At 42.8% G+C, this 23,283-nt stretch overlaps 1 protein-coding gene across 1 annotated transcript in view; it reads right to left on the bottom strand.

Moving 5' to 3' along the window:
* Window positions 1–20,609, bottom strand: part of LOC126456360 (uncharacterized) — a 176,000-nt gene extending 155,391 nt beyond the window's left edge. The window contains exon 1 of the mRNA XM_050092114.1: window positions 20,481–20,609. Coding sequence (XP_049948071.1) covers window positions 20,481–20,609 — 129 coding nt within the window. The remainder of the gene's footprint in view (window positions 1–20,480) is intronic.
* Window positions 20,610–23,283: the final 2,674 nt, after the last annotated feature.

The raw sequence follows: 23,283 nt of genomic DNA, 5'->3' as shown, positions 1-23,283 counted from the left end.
GTCTTCAGCGTTGTCTTGACCGTCTTTACTCCTGGAGTGTCGCCAATGGCTTCCGTTTTTCTGCCGCGAAGACGGTCTGTATTAACTTCTGGCGCTACAAAGAGTTTCTCCCACCGTCCTTACATCTCGATCCCGTTACTCTCCCATTCGTGGAGACAACAAAATTTTAGGTCTTACATTTGACAGGAAACTTAGCTGATCTCCACATGTTTGACGACTCTCTCGACCGTCAATACGGGTTGTATGTATCTGCCCTGCTACCCCCTGGAGTTCGCTTTCGTCGCCTCCTTCAACACCTTGATTTTCCACTCCCTGCAACCTTTGGAGTGGGCGAGAGCCAAACGCCACCTTGGCCCCAGGCTCCAGGCTCAGGTTCGCGTTCACCTTCACCTCAGCTCGATCCCAAGGAGGTTACCCCAGCTTCGGTATACCGCTCGCGGTTTGTCGAACTATGTTCGAAGTTAATTAATACGATCTTCATTTATACAGATGGCTTTAAGACCAATGACGGTGTCGGGTGTTCTTTTATTGCAAGGGTACACAGTTTCAAATACCGGCTCCACGGCCATTGTTCTTTACATCCGCCGCCACCGACATTCTGCTTACGTCATCTGCTCTGATTTCCTGAGCGCCATCCAGAGCCTCAGTGATCCGTATCCGGTTCACCCTTTCGTGCACCGGATCAAAAGCTCTCTTCAGCAGCTGGCGGACGACGGTTCCCCGGTTAGCTTTATGTGAGTTCCTGGCCATGTCGGTATCCTTGGGAACGAAGCTGCAGATGTCGCGGCCAAGGCTGCGGTCCTCCAGCCTCGGACAGCTTCTTGTCGTGTGCCTTCATCTGATTTTGGCAGAGTCATTTGTCAGCGCATTTTATCGCTGTGGCATGCCGATCGGTCTACACTTTCTGAAAACAAGCTTCGGGCCTTGAAACCTCTCTCCACGGCTTGGACGACCTCTTCACTCCGTTCTCGGCGGGAGGAGGTCGTTTTGGCCCGGTTACGGATTGGACACTGCCGGTTCAACCACCGGCCGCTGCTGACGGCTGCGCCGGTGCCGTTCTGCCCATGTAGTCAAGTGGTGACGGTACGCCTCATTTTAACGTCCTGTCCGAATTTTAATACACTGCGCATTGATCTTGGCCTGCCATGTACTCTGGATGAAATTTTAGCGGATGACCCAGGAGCAGCTGCTCGCGTTCTTCGTTTTATCCACTTGACGAACCTGTCTAAGGACATTTGATTATGCTGTTTTCTTTTAATCCCTTGCCTGTTAATGTGCCTTTTAAAGTGTTGTCCTTTTTAGTTGCTGTTTTAACATTGTGCCTCGCAGTGCATTCATAATTTAGTCTGGGCGCTAATGACCACTGTAGTTGTGCGCCCTAAAACCACAAAAAAAAACATTCTGTCAACTGGTTAATGTGTTCAGTACGGAGTGTGACCACCTCTACCAGCAATACAGGCCTGACAACGACGGGGCATGCTTTGAACGATGTCATCAGTCTCATGTTGAGGCAATAGCGCCCATTCTTCCTGCAGAGCTGCTCTCAGTCTTGCGCAATGGTTGGTGGAAGCTGTCTTGATGCAAGCCGTCTCCCTAGTACATCCCAAACGTCCTCTATGGGATTCAAATTGGGAGAGCGTGCAGGCCACGCCTTGATGCAATACCCTTTATTTCCAAGAAAACATCAACCACCCGCGCTCTATGATGTCGAGCATTACCGTCCATCAGTACGAAGTCCGGGCCCCACAGCACCTCCCAACAATCGCAAATGAAGTCCCAAGAACTCGTCACGATATCTGACAGCAGTTAAACCTTGCAGGTTCATCCGTACAATTCCATGATAAGGGGTCCGAGTGGTAAACATAATCCCTGCCCACACTATTAGGGATCCTCCTCGATATCGGTCTCTTTCAACTATGTCTGGGTCCCAAAATCGTGTTCCATGTTCCATCGAGAATCACTCTCCAGACTAAATCGGGATTCATCTGTGAAAACAATATTGGCCCACTGTTTGACCGTCCAGGTGGCATGTTGATGACCCCACTCTCGGCGTTCCATTCTGCGTTAGAACTAGACATACAACGGGTCTCCGACAGTAAAGACCACTCTGGCAAAGTCTTCTGCACACTGTTTTCCTCGATACAACACGTCTAGTGGATGCTGCGAGCTCACAAGCCAGCTGCCGTAAAGTAATAAGGCGGTACTGGCCTTTTACTGCCTTTATAGTCAAACAACTGTCCTCTCTTCTGAAGTAACACGTAGTTAGCCCTGCTCTGGACTTCTGGATACGGTTTGGTCTCTATAAATTGTCACCATATCCAAGAAACAACAAAACGATTCATCAAGTCAAATCAGTTTGCGACTGAGTCTGGTAGGTATCTTGTCTGTCCCATGTTGCACCGCCTGTGGCTGTGTACACAACGATTATGGATATGGGTCTACACGGCAGTCTCTACCTCCTTTCACAGGTTCCCTGACGTCATCGATGGCGTTGTTGTCCGTTGACCGGGAATGCCGTCTTGCGTGCAGAACACGATCGTACGGACATCTGATTGACAGTTTATATGATTGTATCGTGAATTAGACACATGACGGGGAAATAGCAGTTTGTTGTTTTAATTTTGAACACCAGTGTATATAGGTAAAAGCATAGAAAGTTTGTTTGTTGCATTTTGTAACTTGGGTTTTATTTTGTGTTCTTGTTGTGTTATTGTTAACTGGTTTCTCTTTCTTAACTTCGTATGTGTGTGTGTATCAGGATCCTGAACAATAAAAATGGTGTGCTTAAGTGAACGCTGTCTGATGAAATGAGTCGCCAAATTTTATCTAATTTTGTGTAACTGTATTTGATTTTTACCAAAAATAATTAGAAAACGTAAAACTGTATATTAAATAACCTGTCTTATGAAACCCTGTATTGTGCAACGCAGTGAACAGTGCTACAAAGCGTGATGTCACAGTACGTGACTTGTAGTTCCAATATACAAAAATAACACTATAAATGTTCTACATAAAATTATAAAATGAATTTTATAAAGTATAACTGTCCAAAATGCTTTTCTTAAAATCGTTGTAAATTTCCGTAAGCAAACTGACTGAATTAAATTCCAGTCATCACATGATACACGCGAACGTAACACTGCGCTGTGAGAATAAAACTGTCTGCACAAGAAATGAGAAACTGAACCTGAAACTCTGAACTGGAAAGCTTAGCTTATTGTCTTCTCTTGTTTTGACTGATATAAAACTGGCTCTAACAAATTTTTCGTCGCAACAGAAACTCGGTGCTGCTCACAAGCGGTGAAAATAAAAATACAGCGCTGCGCTAAAGAAAAGAAAGCCTTTCGCAAGTGCAATGCAAGAACGTGCAGTTATACTAAGCACACACATGCTTATCTTTTAATCTCTGTGTTCAGCAAAGTGCAGTGCCGCGACACACAATTACAAAGCGAAATTTGCGTGAAGAGATGGTAGAAGAAACTGCATTTACTGAATGATGTAGAAGAGGCTAGCATTCAAAAACTATATGGTGAAACTGATTCTTTATCAAATACAGCCGTCTTTACGAAAATTACTTCTTATTAAAAATATTACTCTGCCATGAAATTAGTTAATAGAATGATAAAGGAGTGGTGCATCTATAGCCCTGAATGCAAGCCACGTGAACATATACTATTAATTCTTCTCGTCTCGACAACCAAACTAATTCATCAATACCAGTATACAAAATTACCGAAAATTTGCCTTTCGCAATCTCCTCGTAAATTAAGCACGCGCAAGTAATTTAGCGACAACATTACATGAAAATCTTCACATTTTTCAGATCAATCTTTACAATATCATATTTCCAAAATTCAACGTTCTCTGCATTATGTCAGTGCTACAGAGCACTCAGTAGCGTAACCAAAACCCGACTCTCTCACTTGCTTCTCATTGAATGCTCGCTGGCAATGACAATGCTATAGACAACCAAAGATCACATTGTTATTCTGTGGCGTAACATATCGACTTCGATTGAAAAATATCCAATGTGCAAATATGAAGTATGGTACATCGAATAAAAATAGAGCTCATAGCACTTGAACTGAATACGAACAAATAAGCTAGTAACATCACAATTATCTTACAGTTCATATCCTGAGCTCAAGGCTACGTCGAGTAAATGACAAAGTTGGAACGAATAACAGTCATAATATTACATAAAAGGGGCAAACTGTTGTAATTTTTTCATAACAAGTCTAACCTCAGTCGAAAAACTCCGAGTTATTCATATGTTTAAATAATTACCGACAGGAAGGAAAATGTGTCCTAGTGTCACACTGTTACACACTCGTGGATTTTTAACTATATGCATAATGTAAAAAATGTGCGGTGGTGAAAAGAATGGAAGACGGCCCTGGAATCCTTTCAAACTTTAACCCCTGATGTTGGATGGTTCCTTTCGAAACTCAGAGTTAAAGTGGTTCTTTTTTGTACAGCTACATTTCTTAAATTCTTCTGGATCTTTGTTTGCTACTAGTTTCGCTATCGTTGAATCATACCGAAGCGATCATTCGCCTTCATATAAACTAATCTGTCTTGTTGTAAACTGCCTACATTTCTGCCACAGCTAGACCAAGCGTAAGTAAGTGTAGCTATGAGGCTCATATGGCTCATATGCCCCCCGCCCCCCCCCCCCCTCCCACACACACACACACACACAAAGAGGAGACATCAGGCTTGGGAAAAAAACTTTCAGTAGCCAACTTCGCAAAAATTTGTCTTTATTGTTGACAACCGGTTTCGACAGTTTTACTGTCATCTTCTGATCTTCAAAATTTTTTGCTATAAAACGAGTTCCACTGTGTTCTTATCTCATACGATGTTTTCATTATGGTGGATAAAATGCAGCAAATTTTACACTGGTTTGTGCTGTATTTTATGCACCGTAATCACGTGGTATGAGATACAAATTCACAATGGAACACTTATTGTAACAAAAATTTTTGGAGACCAGAAATGACAGTCCCAACAGGTTATCAACAATAGACTAACGTATATGATAGTGGCTGCTGAATGTTTTTGCTCCATATGAGAAAATTTAGATATCAGGTCGGTGCCGTTTAACTTCCCACCTGGCTTTGATAACGGCCTCAGTATGACAAGGAAGAGAGTGCGCAAGTACGCACTGTCCAGCTGAAGCCACTCGTCGATGACTAGATCCCGTAGAACAACCAAATTACAAGAACCTTGACTGCTACGCTGTTCCGTGTAGTCCCAGATGTTTTCTACAAGATTCCAGTGATTCAGGGGGCGAATCGAGTTGCGACAGGATGGCTGGGCGTTGGTCAAACCAGGAACATGTGTGTGCAGCCCTGTGAAAGCAGCTGTCGTTGTCTTGGATGTGCTGACGGCATCCTTGTCATGAACATGTAAAAGGAAGGGCACCACATGGTCACCGATAAGGATAATATGAACGTCTTGGTTTATGTTCACGGTAATCTGATGCGTGGACCCAAGGTGCTGTACGAGAGAGGTTCCAACGTCGCAAATCACCTCTGGCCCGAACTACACCCTCTACACACTGCAGTTTAAACGCTTCATTGGGCCGCTAGTGCTCCCCACGCATTACATCATTTGAAAAGGGGCCGAGTCGCGACTGATCGGACGACACTACAAGCCCCCGATCAGCTATTCTTAGTTTCTGTCTTGTTTTTGCCACTGAAGGGGTGGAGCTTTATGTGCTGCTGTGAGAGATGCACTTTAGTGTGGTATTTGACTCCAAATGTCCATAACATTCAATTCCATTCGCTTTGCGGCTAAATTGCCATTATCGAGTGACCTTCGGTAGAACGTGGGTGACTTTATCTTCATTATACATTTTTATGTTGTGATAGAAAACTGAGAATGAATTGTTACTCAGGTATATATATTGTCTAGATGGATTGAAACACATACAACATCGTTGGCATCTGTATTTTGAATGCCGTTGTGTATCTCGTGAATTAAGGCGGTGATTAATTTCTTATGGCAGTTTTACAGCTACTTGTCATTTGTTTACAACGTATAAGAACTGTTATACAGATGATATACACATTATTTGGTTGTGCGTATATCTATGGTTGATGTATGTTCGTAGTAGTTTGTGTTTATAGCGATCGTAGATGCTACTAATTTATAGGTTTTATTGGGTAGGTATTTTTCATGTGGCGTGTATGGCTCTCTTAACTTGTATTTTCGATAATTTTTCATGAATTATGACATTTTGTTAACTCCTGTCCGTAAATTATTTCATTTACAAAAATAATTGAAACAGAAATTAGGAAAGCATACAAAGCAAATAAACGTCTGCCGAATAAACACCTATAAATCTATATCACCTACGAATGCTATAAACGTAGATTACCTCGAACATACAGCAACCATAGATACACGCTCAACCAAACAATATATTTTTCATCTGTGTAATAGTGCTTATACTTTGAAAACATGACATCGTAGCTGCAAACATAAATATAAAAAAGGAACGGAGCTGTTATAACGTCACAAACTTCAAGCCGACAGCCGCCATCTTTGTAACCCAAAACATTAGGATCACCGCGGTGATACTTCCCCGTGATATGACTCTGACGCGCCCTTGCTTTGTTTTGACGGACCTTAAAGGTCCTATACCAAATAGCGTCTGGTGTTTTGGTTGTGTGGAGACGTAGTTGTTTCATCAAAAATTCCATCTTGCGTCGTTTAACGGGTGTACTAATCGAACAGATCATAATCTAAAGTTCAAAGGAATCTCATTTTATTTGTAAGTGGAGCCGTTGAAGCAATACTTACTTTTGTATACTTCTTTTGCATACATGACTTACGTTTGCACTGTTTACTTTTATTCTTTCCTCCGGTTTTCATTGTCGTGAAAACCGCAACGCTCCGATATCAGAGCCACACTGTATGAGCAGTCTCGTCCCAGCACAACACACGGCTACTTGACCGCGCAGCATCTCATGCCCTCAGTTCCTCCCGCCGATAATTAATCATTGTTCACATTTGAGTGATTTTTGTGCATACATTTGTATGAATGTGAGCGTGTGTGTTTGTCCTTTCTGAAGAAGGTTTTGGCCTAAAATTACAGTGAACACACTTTTCATCATGCCTGCCTGCTGCTCGGCGTGTTAGTAGCAATCTATTCACTTCACGGTACAGTTGTTCCCTCATGAACGTTGTTGTAAATAATCCACTGCAATTCAACAGGAACGATGATGTACATAATTACAATATCAGGAGAAAATATGACATACCTTACTCCACGTTAAGGGTGTCTGCAGACAAAGGTTCACAAAACTGTAGTGAAAAGTTTGGTCATTTACTCATTAATATAAAATGTCTGCCAAGGCAGTAAAGTAAAATTTGAAACTAAACTGAAACTCTTATTATTCGGCAGAAGACTGTATATTATGGCAAAACGTAAATGGTGATGGGTAGGAATTTCTGACTAACGTCAGTCTGTTGCTAATTAAAAAACAAAAATGTAATAAATCATAGGAATAGTTCCAAAAAATTGCAGTTAATGTAAAATGACTTCTTCCACATTATTACAATGTATTGTGCTAATGATACACGCAATATGAAGCTATTGGTACTCTCAAAAGTAAAATGAATAACATGATCAAAGTAGACCGACATTCTAACTGCGATATATTTGGTTATTCCTGAAAAACTAACAGTTATTGGCGAGAAAAATTCCGGGAATAGAAGCAAATAGGCTATTCTCTGAAAGGTAGGCCTATATGTTACACAGGTTAAGCTATTATTACTTAAAAAAGTGACGTACATTCATGTTAAAGCAAACATCCGTTTTACGGTGGCTAAGCGTTTGAGGTAATTCCCGTCATCACATTTATAGTATTTCACATTGGTGGAACATGTTTGAAAACATTATACCGTTTTTGTATACTGTAAATTGCTATCATTGGTCACAGATTGAATGACGTTTTATAGGTAAGATTTGAAAGTGATTTGATGTGTAAACAATAGTGAGACTAATACACTGACGCTCTAATAAAACAAGAACTCTCATCTGCTTGCCTCTATGCAGCTTTGTTTCCTGCCATTTCAATAATCGTTCAGTTCGTAGACATGCGTGAGTTGCGATAGCACGCCTTGCTTCTTTTCTCATTGCTCACGTTTATGGGCTAGCAAATAACACGTTGGTACGTTTTTTGCAATCGTGAACAATGAAAACGTTGTGCTTACCAGTTGAAAGCAGAAAATGCAACGACGAGGAAGCAGTATCAACAAGCAAACAAGCATCGGTTTCGGAGTTACAGCTTCGTTTCTTATCATTACAAATACAGTAAAAGTAGCATTAGAAGAATTACGACAGCATGCTTTTCACATCACCCACCCCCCTCCACTTGATTTTTCGAAATACATCAATAATAAACAAGTTTTATTAACGAGGTCAAATATGTCCTATTATTAGAGCGAATACGCATTGAAGAAAAGAAAAACATTGGACATTGTTTTCCTGGCACAAAGTTATTCACGACGTCAGCTGACAGCCGTCGTTTACGTCAGCTGTGGGGGGTCTAATGGCGGCGTGGTAGTGGCCCCGCAGCACCTGCAACGCTCCAGTGCGACCAGTCTGCATTTTTAAGGGGGTAACTAGTGTTTTGTCCAGTGAACTTTTCTTATCAGCTACGGAGCTGCACATAACATACTCCTTATACAATAATAGACAACACCATCACAAAATGTTTCTGTTGCGGTATTCTGCATTAACCATTTCGGTATTATGCATTTTCGGTGCAGTGTATTCTTCTTCCATTTTCATCTTCTTTATAAATCCCGAAAGCGCGCGCGCACTTGTGTGTGTGTGTGTGTGTGTGTGTGTGTGTGTGTGTGTGTGTGTGTGTGAGAGAGTGAGAACACTCTTGACGCACCCAGCACTCTCCTCGTAAAGAAAGCGGAGCGAGCGGTCTTCGGCACGCGGGTCCCATCCCACGGGCGGGCAGCGCGCATGCCGCGTAATCCCATTACGTTTCCCCGATAACCTGTTTGGCCGGCATTGTTCGCTGTGATGGGCTTCATGGAGCCGCCAGCAGACGGGAAAACGTGGCGTGATCTGTTGATCTGTGGTAGCCACAGGTGCTGCTCGCCACACGTTGTAACGGCAGGTGGAGAGCGACCAGACACCATCCACAAAGCTTACTATTACGGTTTCACTCGGTGTGATTCCTACTACAGGGAATTATAAAGTCGAAGATCGCTTGGGACACCACTTTTCAGACATGATATGACCTTGTCTTCTTACAACCTGTGATCTGGCCCACCCAGCCGATTGTAAGGCGATTTCGAATTTATCGTGGTATCCACCACATCAGCGTTAACTAACCAGTTGAGTGGAAAAATAGTATGAAGTATCGTGTGTGCTCAAAAATTTTTACAGCAGAAATCCCTATTGTTCAGCTTCACAGAAACACCAAGACTATGCAGCATGTTTTTCCGTCAACATCAAGGCTTCACCGGAGCAACTCCGAAAGATTCCGCAGACAAACATTCAGTGAAGCTTTCCAGGAATACTATAGTGATGAATAGTGCTTGCATTAGTTAAACGGAACAGTTTATCGAAGTGGTTTTCCAAAGAAATCTTAAGTATAAGAGGGGATGAAAAAGTTTCCGTTTGAGGGCGTTGCTGCAGTGTATACGCATCGAGCGCGACTCTGATGTGGGTATATAAGCACGACATGTAGGCAAGGGGCTACTGTGGACTTCAAACAGAAACTTTTTGATCGCCCCTTATACGATGATCCACACTTTTTTTTGACTTGTGTAACACAAAACGTATTTTCGTATGGTATAAATTTTGTCGGCGCAGATCTTTTAGTCATCATTGATTCGCGAAGGGTTCGTTTGCGACCTCATTGTAAAGTTGTGGCTACGTGCCGCCGCTGACCCCTGTCTGAAATGTTCCAGTAAACAGAAATGCTCGCGAGTCACCTTGTCAGCAGCGTTCATCGTTGAACGGGTGACTACGAATGTCGGGTGATCGTCCCACTATGCCAAATATTTTTGCAATATATATATATATATATATATATATATATATATATATATATATATATTGGGATGAGGGTACCTTCAGTTTTTCCTGTGTAATCTTCCAGGATTACTTCACGATGTTCCTGAATACAGGGTGGGGTACCGACACATGTTGCTGGTCGTGTAGAATGACATAACGCGCTTGTATGGTCCAGGATGGATAAGTAGATCAGACTGTACCTTCGCAGCCACGATCACTTGACCTCACTCCTCTGGATTTTTCTGTCTGTGGTGATCTCAGGAATGAACTGTACAGCACCCTTGCTGCAACTGTTGAACTGGAGCAGCCATGACTTAGGAGATGATCCGGGGTGTTTGGAAGAATTCGCAAGTCACAGCAGAGACGGGTCCAGTATTGCACACAAATGCGAGGACACTACCTTTAACAGGTTTGAATGCACGGTAAATTGTGATACGTAACTTTCTGGAATAATATTGTATTTCATGTTAAGATAGGCCATGGGAGAAATCTGTATTAACCAGGAAAAGATTTTTTCTCAAGTCAGTGGCGGTTCGTAATCACAGTGACAATGGCCTCTCAAACGGCTCGTTTGTGAACCGCTCTACACTGGAACGTTTTTGCTTCTGATATATCGCCCTTGCACCAGAGTCAGTGTTCGCCATTAGTTGTAGTTTTCCCTATATATTCTGTTTCCTAATCATTAAAAAGGTCGTACATTATAAATCGCACAGACGAAGGATTCAAATATTTAAGAACCTGGCTATGACTCTAATGTCTCTGTCCTTCATTCAACGGCATACACCGTAACAATTAAGATATTATAGCCCTTCACATCACGACGTCCTTGATTAGTAGTTCCCTCACCCTGATCTGAGTTCATCGTCTGGACACGGTATTTTCCTCAAAGCGTCAGGAGACGCTCCAGCTTCCGCTCTTGACCTTTCGGAGTGCGCGCCGTGGAATTTTCATATAGCAGCGCTCTGTTCTGTTGGGTCTCTACAGGTCTCTTCTTGTAACAGAGCGGGCGTGCGCAGCTCCTTTCTTAGCAAAAACTGAGCCCTTACATGAGTGGTCTTACAAGGAGGTAATATACAACACCGTCGAGGCCTTTGGAGAAAGAGAAGCAGCTGTATGAATATCAAGAGCTCAAGCAGAAAACCAGTACTAAGCAAAGATGGGAAAGCTGAAATGTGGATGAGGCCCAGTACAAGTACTGGGAAAATATGTGGTAGGGTGGCCCAACTTCATGCGTCATTTATCATTTCCAAACAAATATTTTTGTTTAATAACAATTATATTATAAGCCAACTGACAGTTACCAAGATTCTTGCCAGTACATAGAAATAGTTAAGGTTTTTAAATTAAAATCACAATGCATAAGGACATTTTCATTATCCATAAAACTACAAATGGTACTCGAAGAACATGTCAACTGTCCAATACAATGATGGCCCGATTACAAACTGTTAACTGATTAAGTAAACCTGTGGCGGCACTCTGTCCGCGAGTCTAGCGTCACAACTGAGGGCTAATCCCACAGCAGCACTTCAGTATGAATTCAACAAACGTTAAATGAAAGACATGAAAACGCAGACATCTCCGCTGGTTGTTCTGCTCTCATATAGACAAGATACGGTCAAGCTGGCCAAACGCTACCCACAAGTAAATACCGAAGCAAACGGTAGTACTTCACTGACTGGGCACAAGACCGTGACACATAAATCAAGTTAAGTACTTAAACTATTGGGCCCCTAAAACACTATTGAAATGATATCACTTAAACCCCCACATTTTTTTAAGAAATCAACAAACTCAGTGTTCAGTTGTCCCAAAGACTGTAATCGCACGCCCACAAGAACCTTACAACAGCAGAAATACTGAGCCAGTTACTTCATAATACGGCGACAGCCCTGCCGCGGCACGATAGCAAAAGAATGAAAATAAACTACTCAACTTGAGGCTGAAACGGGGATTCCGCAGAAACGCGTGTGACCCACCGACACCTAGGTCTCGTGCGTTGACGGGAAAGACGCCGAACCAGAACGAAAACGCGTCCCTGCCCTGGACCAGCTGAACGGCATCGCGTCAACCGCTGCCGATACAAAGCTTCCAACGTATACCAGACAACAAACATCAACCAAGTTCGATAGAAATTGACATACACAGCAATACTTAAGCAGCCAATTAAAGATTCTTTTCAGGAAAACTAACTATTAAAACTTCAGTACACGAGCTACTCGCTCATAACCACTGAAAGTTAACGGTTCTAGCAAATAACAAGAAACAATGTACAAACTCATTTTAAAAAAATAATTACATAATAATTCAAACGAGATTAAGCAAGTCAATGTATACTTCTACTGGGACCTCTTAGGGTCTAACAGACACTGTAATTTGGATATGTACCAAATGGCAGATGGCCGGTTAGACGGTACACCTGTAACCCGAAGGGCTCCTCAGTACGGAAAAAGAGTGTGCGAATACGAACACGCACACACACATGACCCACACGCACGTACCTTTAGGCTGAGCCCACGCAAATATAGTTACAGGCCCTCAGGAAGGGCCATAAGATCTACAAAAAACAGAAATTACTATCAGTAGTAGCAAGTACTCAATGATAACGATAGCTTCAAGTATCAGATTAAACTGCAAAATACTAGCGTGGCGCTTACAGAAGCCTCCAGATTGACACACACAGCCCCAAAAGCGGTCGCTGAAAGGCATCCAGAAACCGGGTTCATATCAACTAGGGCAGAATTAACAGTCATTAGGTTATTATTGAACAGTATTCTTATATAATTTCAAATAAATGTCAAGGAGGCCAATAGCTTCAGGACTCCTGGCAGGCGCCGAATAATACTACTGCCCTCTTGCTCGTAGCTGCTAACAAATTGTTCAATATATCTACACTTAAAGTTGTAGATGAATTTTGCTGTTCGAGCAGCAATATAACTAATAATGACCCAAGTATAGAAAATATAAAATGTAAAATCTCACTGGCAAGAAAAGCTTTTCTGAAGGAGACAAATTTGTTAACATCGACATAGATTTAAATGTTACGAATTTTTTTTAAGCTATTTGTTTGGAGTGTAGCCATGTATGGAAGTGAAACGTGGATGATACAAAATTTAGACAGGAAGGGAATAGAAGCTTTTGAAATGTGGTGCTACAGAAGAATGCAAAAGTTTTATAGGTAGATCACATAAGTAATGAGGAGGCACTGAATACAACTGCGGAGACAAGAAATTTATAACACAACTTGACTAGAAGAAGGGATCGGTTGCTAGGAAAGATTCTGAGACATCAAGGAATCATTTTAGCCGAAGGAAAGAGTTGGGGTAAAAATCGTAGAGGGAAACCAGGAGATGAATACTGTAAGCAGATTCAGAAGGATGTAGGTTGCAGACGTTATTCAGAGATGAAGAGTCTAGCACAGGGTAGAGTAGCATGGAGGGCTGCATCAAACGAGTCCAGACTGAAGACCACAGAAACAAGTCTCGATTGACGGAGAGGAAGAGTGAAACAGCCTACATATACTACATAAAATGTGACATAATTTATGAGATAAAATGTACATGTATTGTTTTCGCGATTTCTATCCAGCTTCGGCCATAAAATATGATTTTCTATGTTCTTTTCATCAACGCTACACTGCACTACATAAATTCACACACACTACATACATTCAGTTTTTAGGGCGAATATACACATTTACTTCTAGCGGAAACTCTTTCCCTATTTGTCCCCCGATTGTAATTGAATGTTTCAAAATAGTTTTAAGTTTTCACTCTTCTTCATCTGTAGTTATTTTAAGTATGTTGTTTCCACTTGCACTCTCCCTTCAAACATCGTTTTTACTCTCTATTCTCCTCATTGTATTGTTCACGGTGTCTGCGGACCATGAGGTGCTACTGAAATTGATAACTTGTAGCTTAAGGAAGGTAGGTGTAGTAGTGTGCGCAAAACACTCGGTAACTTCCTTGGTTTGCTCACAGTTTACATAATCCTATTTTTCTTTCTAAGGTTCGTGTTCCATCATCTCACGTATCTGGCGACTGAAAATTGTAAGCAGTTGGGTTTCGAATTCCAGCAACTTTCATGAAAATTACGCCGCGTGGAATCGCGCCAGCCGAGGAAACCTGATCAGCTCGGATAACTCTGCATGGAGCTTTGAAAATATATCGATAAAACTGTTGTCTGCTCTTGCGAATGGTAACTGAAGTACACACCTCAACTTTCTAACACAGATCAAATCTCCTTGACGTCTATGCAGGACGAGATATCGACTATGGCAGAGATAGGCCCCGTCAACTGTTCAATATTTCCAATAGAAGTTTTTCCTGGTCACGCATTAAGAGTGACTCAGGTCTGACTGAAATAGCTCCCGTCTTTTTTTTCCCGCCGTCTCTGGTCTCGCCGCTAAGTCATGTACATCTCTCGAATGACCTGAAATATTACTCTTGACACTCCTTTATTTTAGAGTAACAGACATTAATATGAGCTACTCGTCCTTAACGTTAGATGTAATCGCGACTAGATACGGCAATAATGAATGTAGACGTGATGATACAGCACCACCTTGTCTGTTGCATCAAAAAGAAAGAGTAGTCAATGTTTGCAGACCTGGGAGGCACTCTAAATTTAAACCACTGTTCCGAAAAAAGTATTATCGAAAAGAGAAGGTACTAACATATGCGGCAGGACTCTATTGTGCTGGCACTGAGAGAACACGCGCGTCGGCTAGCTGAATTTCACTTCTCTCACGTGCTAAAAATCCGAAGTTGTGAACTAGAGCTGACGCTGCGTCTGCGAACGCCACATGATAAACAACAAATGATTTTGAGGAACACGGTCGAGATAGATCAGTGAGACATAGGGTTGTTGAAAAATTGCTTTAAGGTGAAACGAAAGTGTTTTACAAAGCCAACCAACGTATGTGATTGTGAAATACGAACTGGGAGAACACTGCAAAAACAAATGCGCCAAATGGACATTTCACGGCAGCTGAAAGGAAACCTATGTACATTTGTTTTGAGAAAAGTATGAAAAAACCGTCTGATGATAACTGTGAAAAATTCGAAACTGATAACGGTACTTTTTTTAATAAAATAACCCATTTGTGGCTGGCCGCTGTACAGCCTCAACAATTTATTTGGTACAACAATCACGGTCTCCAACCAGGTCTTTATTTGACAAAATTGTACATAGAGTTGCTCCGTAAAACTGGAACGGTAGGGTGAAAGAGCGAGCGTCGTTTGGGTGTATCGAATGGCCGATATCAGGGTGGGGGGTCATTAAGAAATGTCAGATCAAGTACTTGTGGAAAATAAATCTTCTAATATAATACGTACGAAATGTGAAAGACTGTGACCAATAATACTGTTAATACTGGCGCTAACAATAGAAACTGTTAATTGTGTTTACCGTTACAGATGCGTTGTGGATCTAAGAGTTTGTTAGTATTTAATACGCTTGTTAATATTTAATACACATATCAAAAAAAGTTTTGCATCACCCCAGTTCCCAGAACTCCTGAAGACAGACGTTGACTGTGGATATTGTATCACAGACACAATCATGAGACAGGAATTTTGACTGTTCAGAGACGTCACTAAATCTGCCCACAGATGCAAACAACAATGTATGAGGAGCGCCTATTAGACGGAGGGGGTCCGACAGCCGATCAGTTCCAGTATCCAGTAATTCCACCAGGAAGGAGGTACAAGGCTCGTGTTGTCTGTAGTTCAACCATGCCTAGACAGTCAATACCGCGGTTCGATCGCGTCCGCTTTGTTATTTTGTGGCCCGCATCTCGTGGTCGTGCGGTAGCGTTCTCGCTTCCCACGCCCGGGTTCCCGGGTTCGATTCCCGGCGGGGTCAGGGATTTTCTCTGCCTCGTGATGGCTGGGTGTTGTGTGCTGTCCTTAGGTTAGTTAGGTTTAAGTAGTTCTAAGTTCTAGGGGACTTATGACCACAGCAGTTGAGTCCCATAGTGCTCAGAGCCATTTTTTTGTTATTTTGTGCCAAGAGGGGCTCTTAACAAGGGAAGTGTCCAGGCGTCTCCTTGTGAACCGCCGGTCGGAGTGGCCAAGCGATTCTAGGCGCTACAGTCTGGAACCGCGCGACCGCTACGGTCGCAGGTTCGAATTATGCCTCGGGCATGGATGGGTGCCATGTCCTTAGGTTAGTTAGGTTCAAGTAATTCTAAGTTCTAGGGGACTGATGACCTGAGAAGTTAAGTCCCATAGTGCTCAGAGCAAGCCAGCCTTGTGAACCAAAGCGATGTTGTTCAGACCTGACATGCCTCCCCCAGGCCACCCAAGGGCTTCTACTGCAGTGGATGACCGCTACCTACGGATTACGGCTCGGAGGAATCCTGACAGCAACGCCACCATGTTGAATAATGTCTTTGATACAGCCACAGGACGTCGTGTTACGACTCAAACTGTGCGCAATAGGCTGCATGATGCGCGACTTCGCTCCCGACGTCCATGGCGAGGTCCATCTTTGCAACCATGCAGCGCGGTGTAGGTGGACCCAACAACATGCCGAATGGAGCGCTCAGGATTGACATCACGTTTTCTTCACCGATGAGTGTCGCATATGCCTTCAACTAGAAAATCGTCAGAGACGTGTTTGGAGGCAACCCGGTCAGGCTGAACGTCTTAGACACACCGTTCAGCGAGTGCAGCAAGGTGGAAGTTCCCTGCTGTTTTATTATTATGTGGGGCATTATGTGGGGCCGACGTACGCCGTTGGTGGTCATGGAAGGCGCCGTAACGGCTGTACGATACCTGAATGCCATCCTCCAACCGATAGTACAACCATATCGGCAGCATATTGGCGAGGCATTCGTCTTCATGGACGACAATTCGCGCCAATATCCTGCACATCTTGAGAATGACTTCCTTCAGTATGCTGACATCGCTCGACTAGAGTGGCCAGCATGTTCTCCTGACATGAACACTATCGAACATGCCTGGGATGGATAAGTGCTGTTTATGGTCGACGTGACCCACCATCCACTTTGAGGGATCTACGCCAAATCGCCGTTGAGGAATGGAACAATCTGGACCAACAGTGGCTTGATGAACTTGTGATAGTATGCCACGACGAATACAGGCATGCATCAATGCAAGAGAACGTGCTACTAGGTATTAGGGGTACCGTTATGTACAGCAATCTGGACCACCACCTCTGAAGTTCTGTATGCTGGTACAACGTGCAATGTGTGGTTTTCATGAGCAATAAAAAGGGCGGAAATGATCTTTATGTTGATCTCTACTCGAATTTTCTGTACAGGTTCCGGAACTTTCGGAACCGAGGTGATGCAAAACATTTTTTGGTGTTTGTTTTACCCATGACAGTGAATATGGCTGGTTAATTGTGTAAAATGATAACACCATAAATAAAAGAAAAAAGAATACTTAGCAAAATTAAACGTCAGGGGAAATCGATCAACTCTTGCTTCTAAGTTCGACTGGGTAGCTGACTGAATTCTTTCCATATATTTGGTTTGCCAAGTATAGTCGACTTTGTTGAGTAAAGAGTTTCAGGCATTAAGACCTCGACTGAAAATTTTACATCTGATTCCCCTGATTTCATGAGTTTTCAGTTTAATCTAAAAAAAAAAGCGTCTTTTTTTTGTTCTTGATCTTGTGCTTTTTCCGCATCTTCACGGTGTCGGCATATTAATTACTGGATTTGGCAGTGTTAGGCGTAGAGGGTGGCCGGATGCACTTCCTGTCGCACCTCGCTCCCTCACCCCTCCTGCGGGTCTGAATGTGTGTACCCCAACAGATTGCGTCTACTGATATTTTGTGAGTCCATGTTATAGTGTGCGAACTTTTTGTAAATGTATGCGAATCGTGTAACTGAGGCCGACGTAGGTATCTGGACGGTACCCATGTAGTCAGATTTGGGAAGCCGGCTGAAAACCACGTTCAGGCCGACCTTTAAATTAGCCCTCGCCGTTCATCTGCCGAGCTGATTCCATGCAGGAGCGACGCGGCTTCTCGAATAGTGGAGGCGGCGCGCTAACACACTTGGCTATCCAGACGGGTAATCTAAAAATTGTGTGTGTTTTCGGAAACAGCGTTTTGCTTTAAATACTTGGTAATAAGTTTAATGGATTCATTTTGTGGCATCTATCGATATTCGTTTCAGAGATTTAATTTTTATCTGGCAATTTAAAAAATAATTCAGTTGTGGTATTGCGTATTTTCTCATATATTTTATATACCGTTTCGCTGTTATATTTTTGGTCCTATTCTAGCTTGGTAAATCTCAGTATGCTTGAAAATTCGCCATAAATTAACTTATGAATATTTTTATATTTATGATTCTGAATGTCAACTAATAGATTTAAATACAAATTAAAATTAATCTGGAAGCAAATAATGTAAATGTAACAGTATTTTCACTGAGAACGTGTATCACATTCGTTAACAAACTAACACGTTCCCCATCATTACACGGTATCGGATACACGCACCCTGGAAAAAGCAAATAAAATAATTAGGCTGCTTTTATAAAATTTGCACCTTCTGACCGTATTCGCGAATCGACTGCTGTTCGGTGCAGATCGTATGTGTGACAAGTTCAACAAAGCGTTTGAACATCTGAAGCGCTGCTGCGGTGAAGTTACCGGCGGTAGTCTGAGGGAGAACTTATCTGCATCGCGTCGGCACGCTGCAGTGGACACCGGGCGACGCGGCGAGTAATCTGCACTCCGTGGCTATTCGGCACCAAAGTTGGAGGCGAGTTGCCCATAATTTCCCTATTGGTTGTGCCAAGCTGGAAATGGGAAAAAAATTCGTTTGCGTTGTTGGCTGGGAAGCCGCGAATGCTGTTTAGTAGCGTAATCGAAAAGTGTTTTCTTCCTCCACCCAGAATGTGCTCTTTCCACGTGGAATGTGGGAGTTGTGTCTTCATTATTTCTATTGAATGTGTAATATGTGTGTATGTGGGGAGGCGGGGGGTAGAAGGGTGGTCACTTTGATGATGTACTAATCGCGCAAACAAAGCTGAATCTCGACACAGTGGCTTATGGGAGCGATCGTAAATGGGAAACGCTTTTATGGTCGCTCCCATCTGCCACTGCGCAGCGCGACAAATTGCTTTGAGCGAATAGTATGATGATCAGGCAAAGGAGGGGCTGGAAAACAGTGGGGGCCACATGGACTAATCTTCCGTGTCACTGCTGAGAAATGAATAATAATTTGAAACAAAACATAGAGTTGAATGGTATGGCGATTCTCGCTAGTTGCTATAGTGTTTGGAAACCGCTGTAAGACTGCAGTTAAACAGCATAAGTCTGAACTGAAATTACCAGTAAGTGAAAGTACCGAGGCCTTTGTGCCGGACAACGCCACAACTATATTTGTCTCCGTGGTGTAGTGTAACAAGCCGGAAAGGCTCATGAGATGAGATTCCAAGAATCGAAGGCCGGTTTGTTTGGTGGTACATCAAAGCTGCAGTAGTAAATGCTAGACAATGTACGATAGGAGAAACGACAAGCAAATGCTAATGTATTATGCGAGAGTTACTTTGAAATACGAAGAGTCTATACACCCAAACAATTATAAGGGCTTAGGTCTCCCTGCACAGCCTGATGCTGTTTGTGCTGAACGGTGGTTCGCAAACTGCGAGAGTTTAAGACGTAAAAGGTAAATTAAAACGATTATAATTGATTAAAACAATTGTGTGTGTAATGTAATGTGTGTGTCCTGTGTAACGTAATCGACCTGAAGATGAGGGTTTAATCACTCTGAAAGCGTTGTGTGAGAAAATAAAAGGGACTGTCACAGATAATTGTTTCAGTTTATCTTTTACTCCCTACATGTATCTAAGATTTCTAGCATAACATGTATGCACATAATTTTTCGTAGACAGTTCCAAGTTAATAATTGTCAACCAATGCTGTACAATCGCAATAAAGTCATGAGATGATCAATTGACTCTTTTATTACAAAATGTTACGCGTTTCAGTATTACACCTATCTTCAGACATCACAAACTTCAACTCCTTACTAACCAACCAGGCGTACCGCCTTGACAACTGAAAGAAAGTGTCGAATAACATATGATTATAACTGCCACACAAGCACTCTTGAAGCAGAGCGCTACTCGGCACTGAGTTGTCAAGGCTGTACGCCTGGTTGGTTAGGAAGGAGTTGAAGTTTGTGATACCTGAAGATGGGTGTAATCCCATTGAACATCTCGTGACGTTATTGCGATTGTATAGCATTGGTTGCCAATTATTAACATAAAAATGATCGCAGACCTCAGACGGGATCTTACGTCCTGTACATCACAGTTCCAAGTATCTAAAGAATAATGGTAGACAGACGTGTGTGGCGTAATGGCAGAAACAAATTTTGAATGCAGCGCACGCCTCGACGTGTAGGTGTAGCGCCCGCGGTGTGTGCAGCCGGCAGGCCTGTGTCGGCGGCCGCCTGCTCCGGGCCAAGGACGCGCCGCGGAAGGACAGCGCAGGACAGCCACCTCGGCTCAGGTCGCACTTCTGGGGCTGCGCCGTCTCCACAGCTGGACTACCAGCCACCGACATGTCCTGCTAACCTATAAACGTCGCACACTGGTATATCATAGGCCTATCCGGAATGTAGTCACAGTTTTCATGTACCGTGGACGATAGTGGGGGGAGCGATTGTGCAACACAGCTTGCATAATTCGTATACGATACGTAGCCAACAATAAATGAGTGTTAACAGATAGACTCCATCTTAGGTGTTCGACCCTGTACTGTGAGTACTTCGTCTAATATGATGTTATGGATCACCTCCGCTGTTATGTCACCAGTCTGAGGAATCTGAACCCATTAATGCTTTAAGTGTCACTTATAAGTACAGCAAATATATATGCCACTAGTTAAAAAACTATATCACTTTATTTACTACAGACAATCGCCGGCCGCGGTGGTCTAGCGGTTCTAGGCGCTCAGTCCGGAACCGCGCGACTGCTACGGTCGCAGGTTCGAATCCTGCCTCGGGCATGGATGTGTGTGATGTCCTTAGGTTAGTTAGGTTTAAGTAGTTCTAAGTTCTAGGGGACTGATGACCTCAGATGTTAAGTCCCATAGTGCTCCGAGCCATTTCAACCATTTTTTTGAACAGACAATCGATTGTTTTCAGCCTGTTATCCCACGCAGTCTCTGGTTTCACGTCGTTCCCTTACTCGGATGGCTGATATCTACTGTCTGTCGTATGAGATTCAACGACGGAAGCTTTCTGATGCCTCAACCGCACTGTAATTACTTCAACACCGTTCTGTGACTGTAATAGCACTACAGGAGTTGACATGAATCACAGCGTCTTTCCACGTGCAAAATGCGAGAGGCACCTTTTTTACACCAAAGATGTCGTCTGAAACCAGAGTTTCCTACGAGTGCTACCATTCTACTTGCTTTGAATAATTCTGCGTATAGCAAGACCTTTGTAAAGTCTTACAAGCTACCAAGATATCTTTGTAATAATAACCTAGCACAGAGAACTGTTAACTAGTATGTTAATATGTATTTCATTCCTATAGGTATTTTAATTTAGGCTCTGGACAGTTTTATCATTAGTGCTCCAATTTTTACTTTTCATGCCGGCCGCGGTGGTCTCGCGGTTAAGGCGCTCAGTCCGGAACCGCGCGACTGCTACGGTCGCAGGTTCGAATCCTGCCTCGGGCATGGGTGTGTGTGATGTCCTTAGGTTAGTTAGGTTTAAGTAGTTCTAAGTTCTAGGAGACTGATGACCACAGATGTTAAGTCCCATAGTGCTCAGAGCCATTTGAACCATTTTTTACTTTTCATGTGTTACCTTGTGATTCCATGTATAGTTGATATACAGCAATTTCAACACCTATGTTAAGTGTATACATGTATGTCTATCGATATTAGTCCCACTACAGCAATATTATACTTGTATTACTCTCATGGCATTAGTTTCTGGGTTGTACTACATGTCAATTATTTAACGTGTAGTTGGCTAAGTGGCAGTTGGCTACTGGAGGCGAAATAAAAAATAAAATAAAAATGAAAAAGACAATCTATTTTATTGATATTAATATACAGCGTGGTTTTAGTTAACCTTCGGTTACTTGAGAGTGCCCCCATGAAAATCGAATGATTGTAGGAGAATGAAACTTTGTGAAACCAGTTTTAAGCATCCAAGAAAGGGAATTAGCGCATAAACCACTGAAAGAAAAACATTTTAATTTGCACATGAGAGGGTAACATTTGTTAACTGCGTGCCTCATTTACGTTCCAGGTTACAAATAATGCTGAATGCGACGACCATCTCCATCCACGACAGCTTGGAACCGCATTACAGATACCGTTCCACAATTGTTTGTAGTACTTTTAGAACGGTATAGCATGGAATGTTCAGTTGTCGTGACACGGTTCGTGCACTGCTTGAAGATCGCACATTGCGTGCAGCATTATCATCCATGGCAACAGCAACTTCTTCACCAATGTGTAGTGCAGTTGACAGGCGGCCTCAGTCGAGAGCAATTCCCAAGTCGGCAATTAATTCTAATTTCCGAATCATGTTATTCAACCCCGGTGCGGAAGGAGGACTCACCGCATTTCTTTTATTCATCGGTACTCGTGAGAATCCTAAGCACTACTGCTGCTGTTTTGATAAATCAGCTTTACGAGTAAACGCCATTCTCACCTTGTCCAGACCCATGCCGAATGTCTGCAACTGTAATGCATACTGATGCTTGTGTTTAAACGCGACGTCGCTGTACCAGTACCGGCGTCTAGTGGCAGGTCGTAACACTAACACTAACATTAGTAACAAGACAAACTCTGCTATGTTCGGTCTGAACATCATTCCTATAAAGTTGGGCAACCGGCCGCTGTGACCGAGCGGTTCTATGAGCTTCAGTCTGGAATCGCGCTGCTGTTAAGGTCGCAGGTTCGAATCCTGCCTCGGGCTTCGCTGTGTGTCATGTCCTTAGGTTAGTTAGGTTTAAGTAGTTTTAAGTCTAAGGGACTGATGATCTCATATGTTAAGTCCCTTAGTGCTTAGAGCCATTTGAATCATTTTTTTGGAAGTTGGGCACCCATACGGGAAATAGTTCTCGATCTACGGTGGCTTAAATAGCGAATATTTAATTATAACGACACTGTATTCACAGTAGTTTCCTGGCAACTATAAATACCATTTTTATGTTTCTGGGCTGGTAGGCTTGAGATGTTGGATAACAAACAACTAACTTAATGCACATTT

This window comes from Schistocerca serialis, chromosome 2, assembly GCF_023864345.2.
Source record: "Schistocerca serialis cubense isolate TAMUIC-IGC-003099 chromosome 2, iqSchSeri2.2, whole genome shotgun sequence".
Classification (NCBI taxonomy): domain Eukaryota; kingdom Metazoa; phylum Arthropoda; class Insecta; order Orthoptera; family Acrididae; genus Schistocerca; species Schistocerca serialis.
The sequence above is the reverse complement of the archived record's forward strand: the minus strand, read 5'-3'. Positions and strand labels throughout refer to the sequence as shown.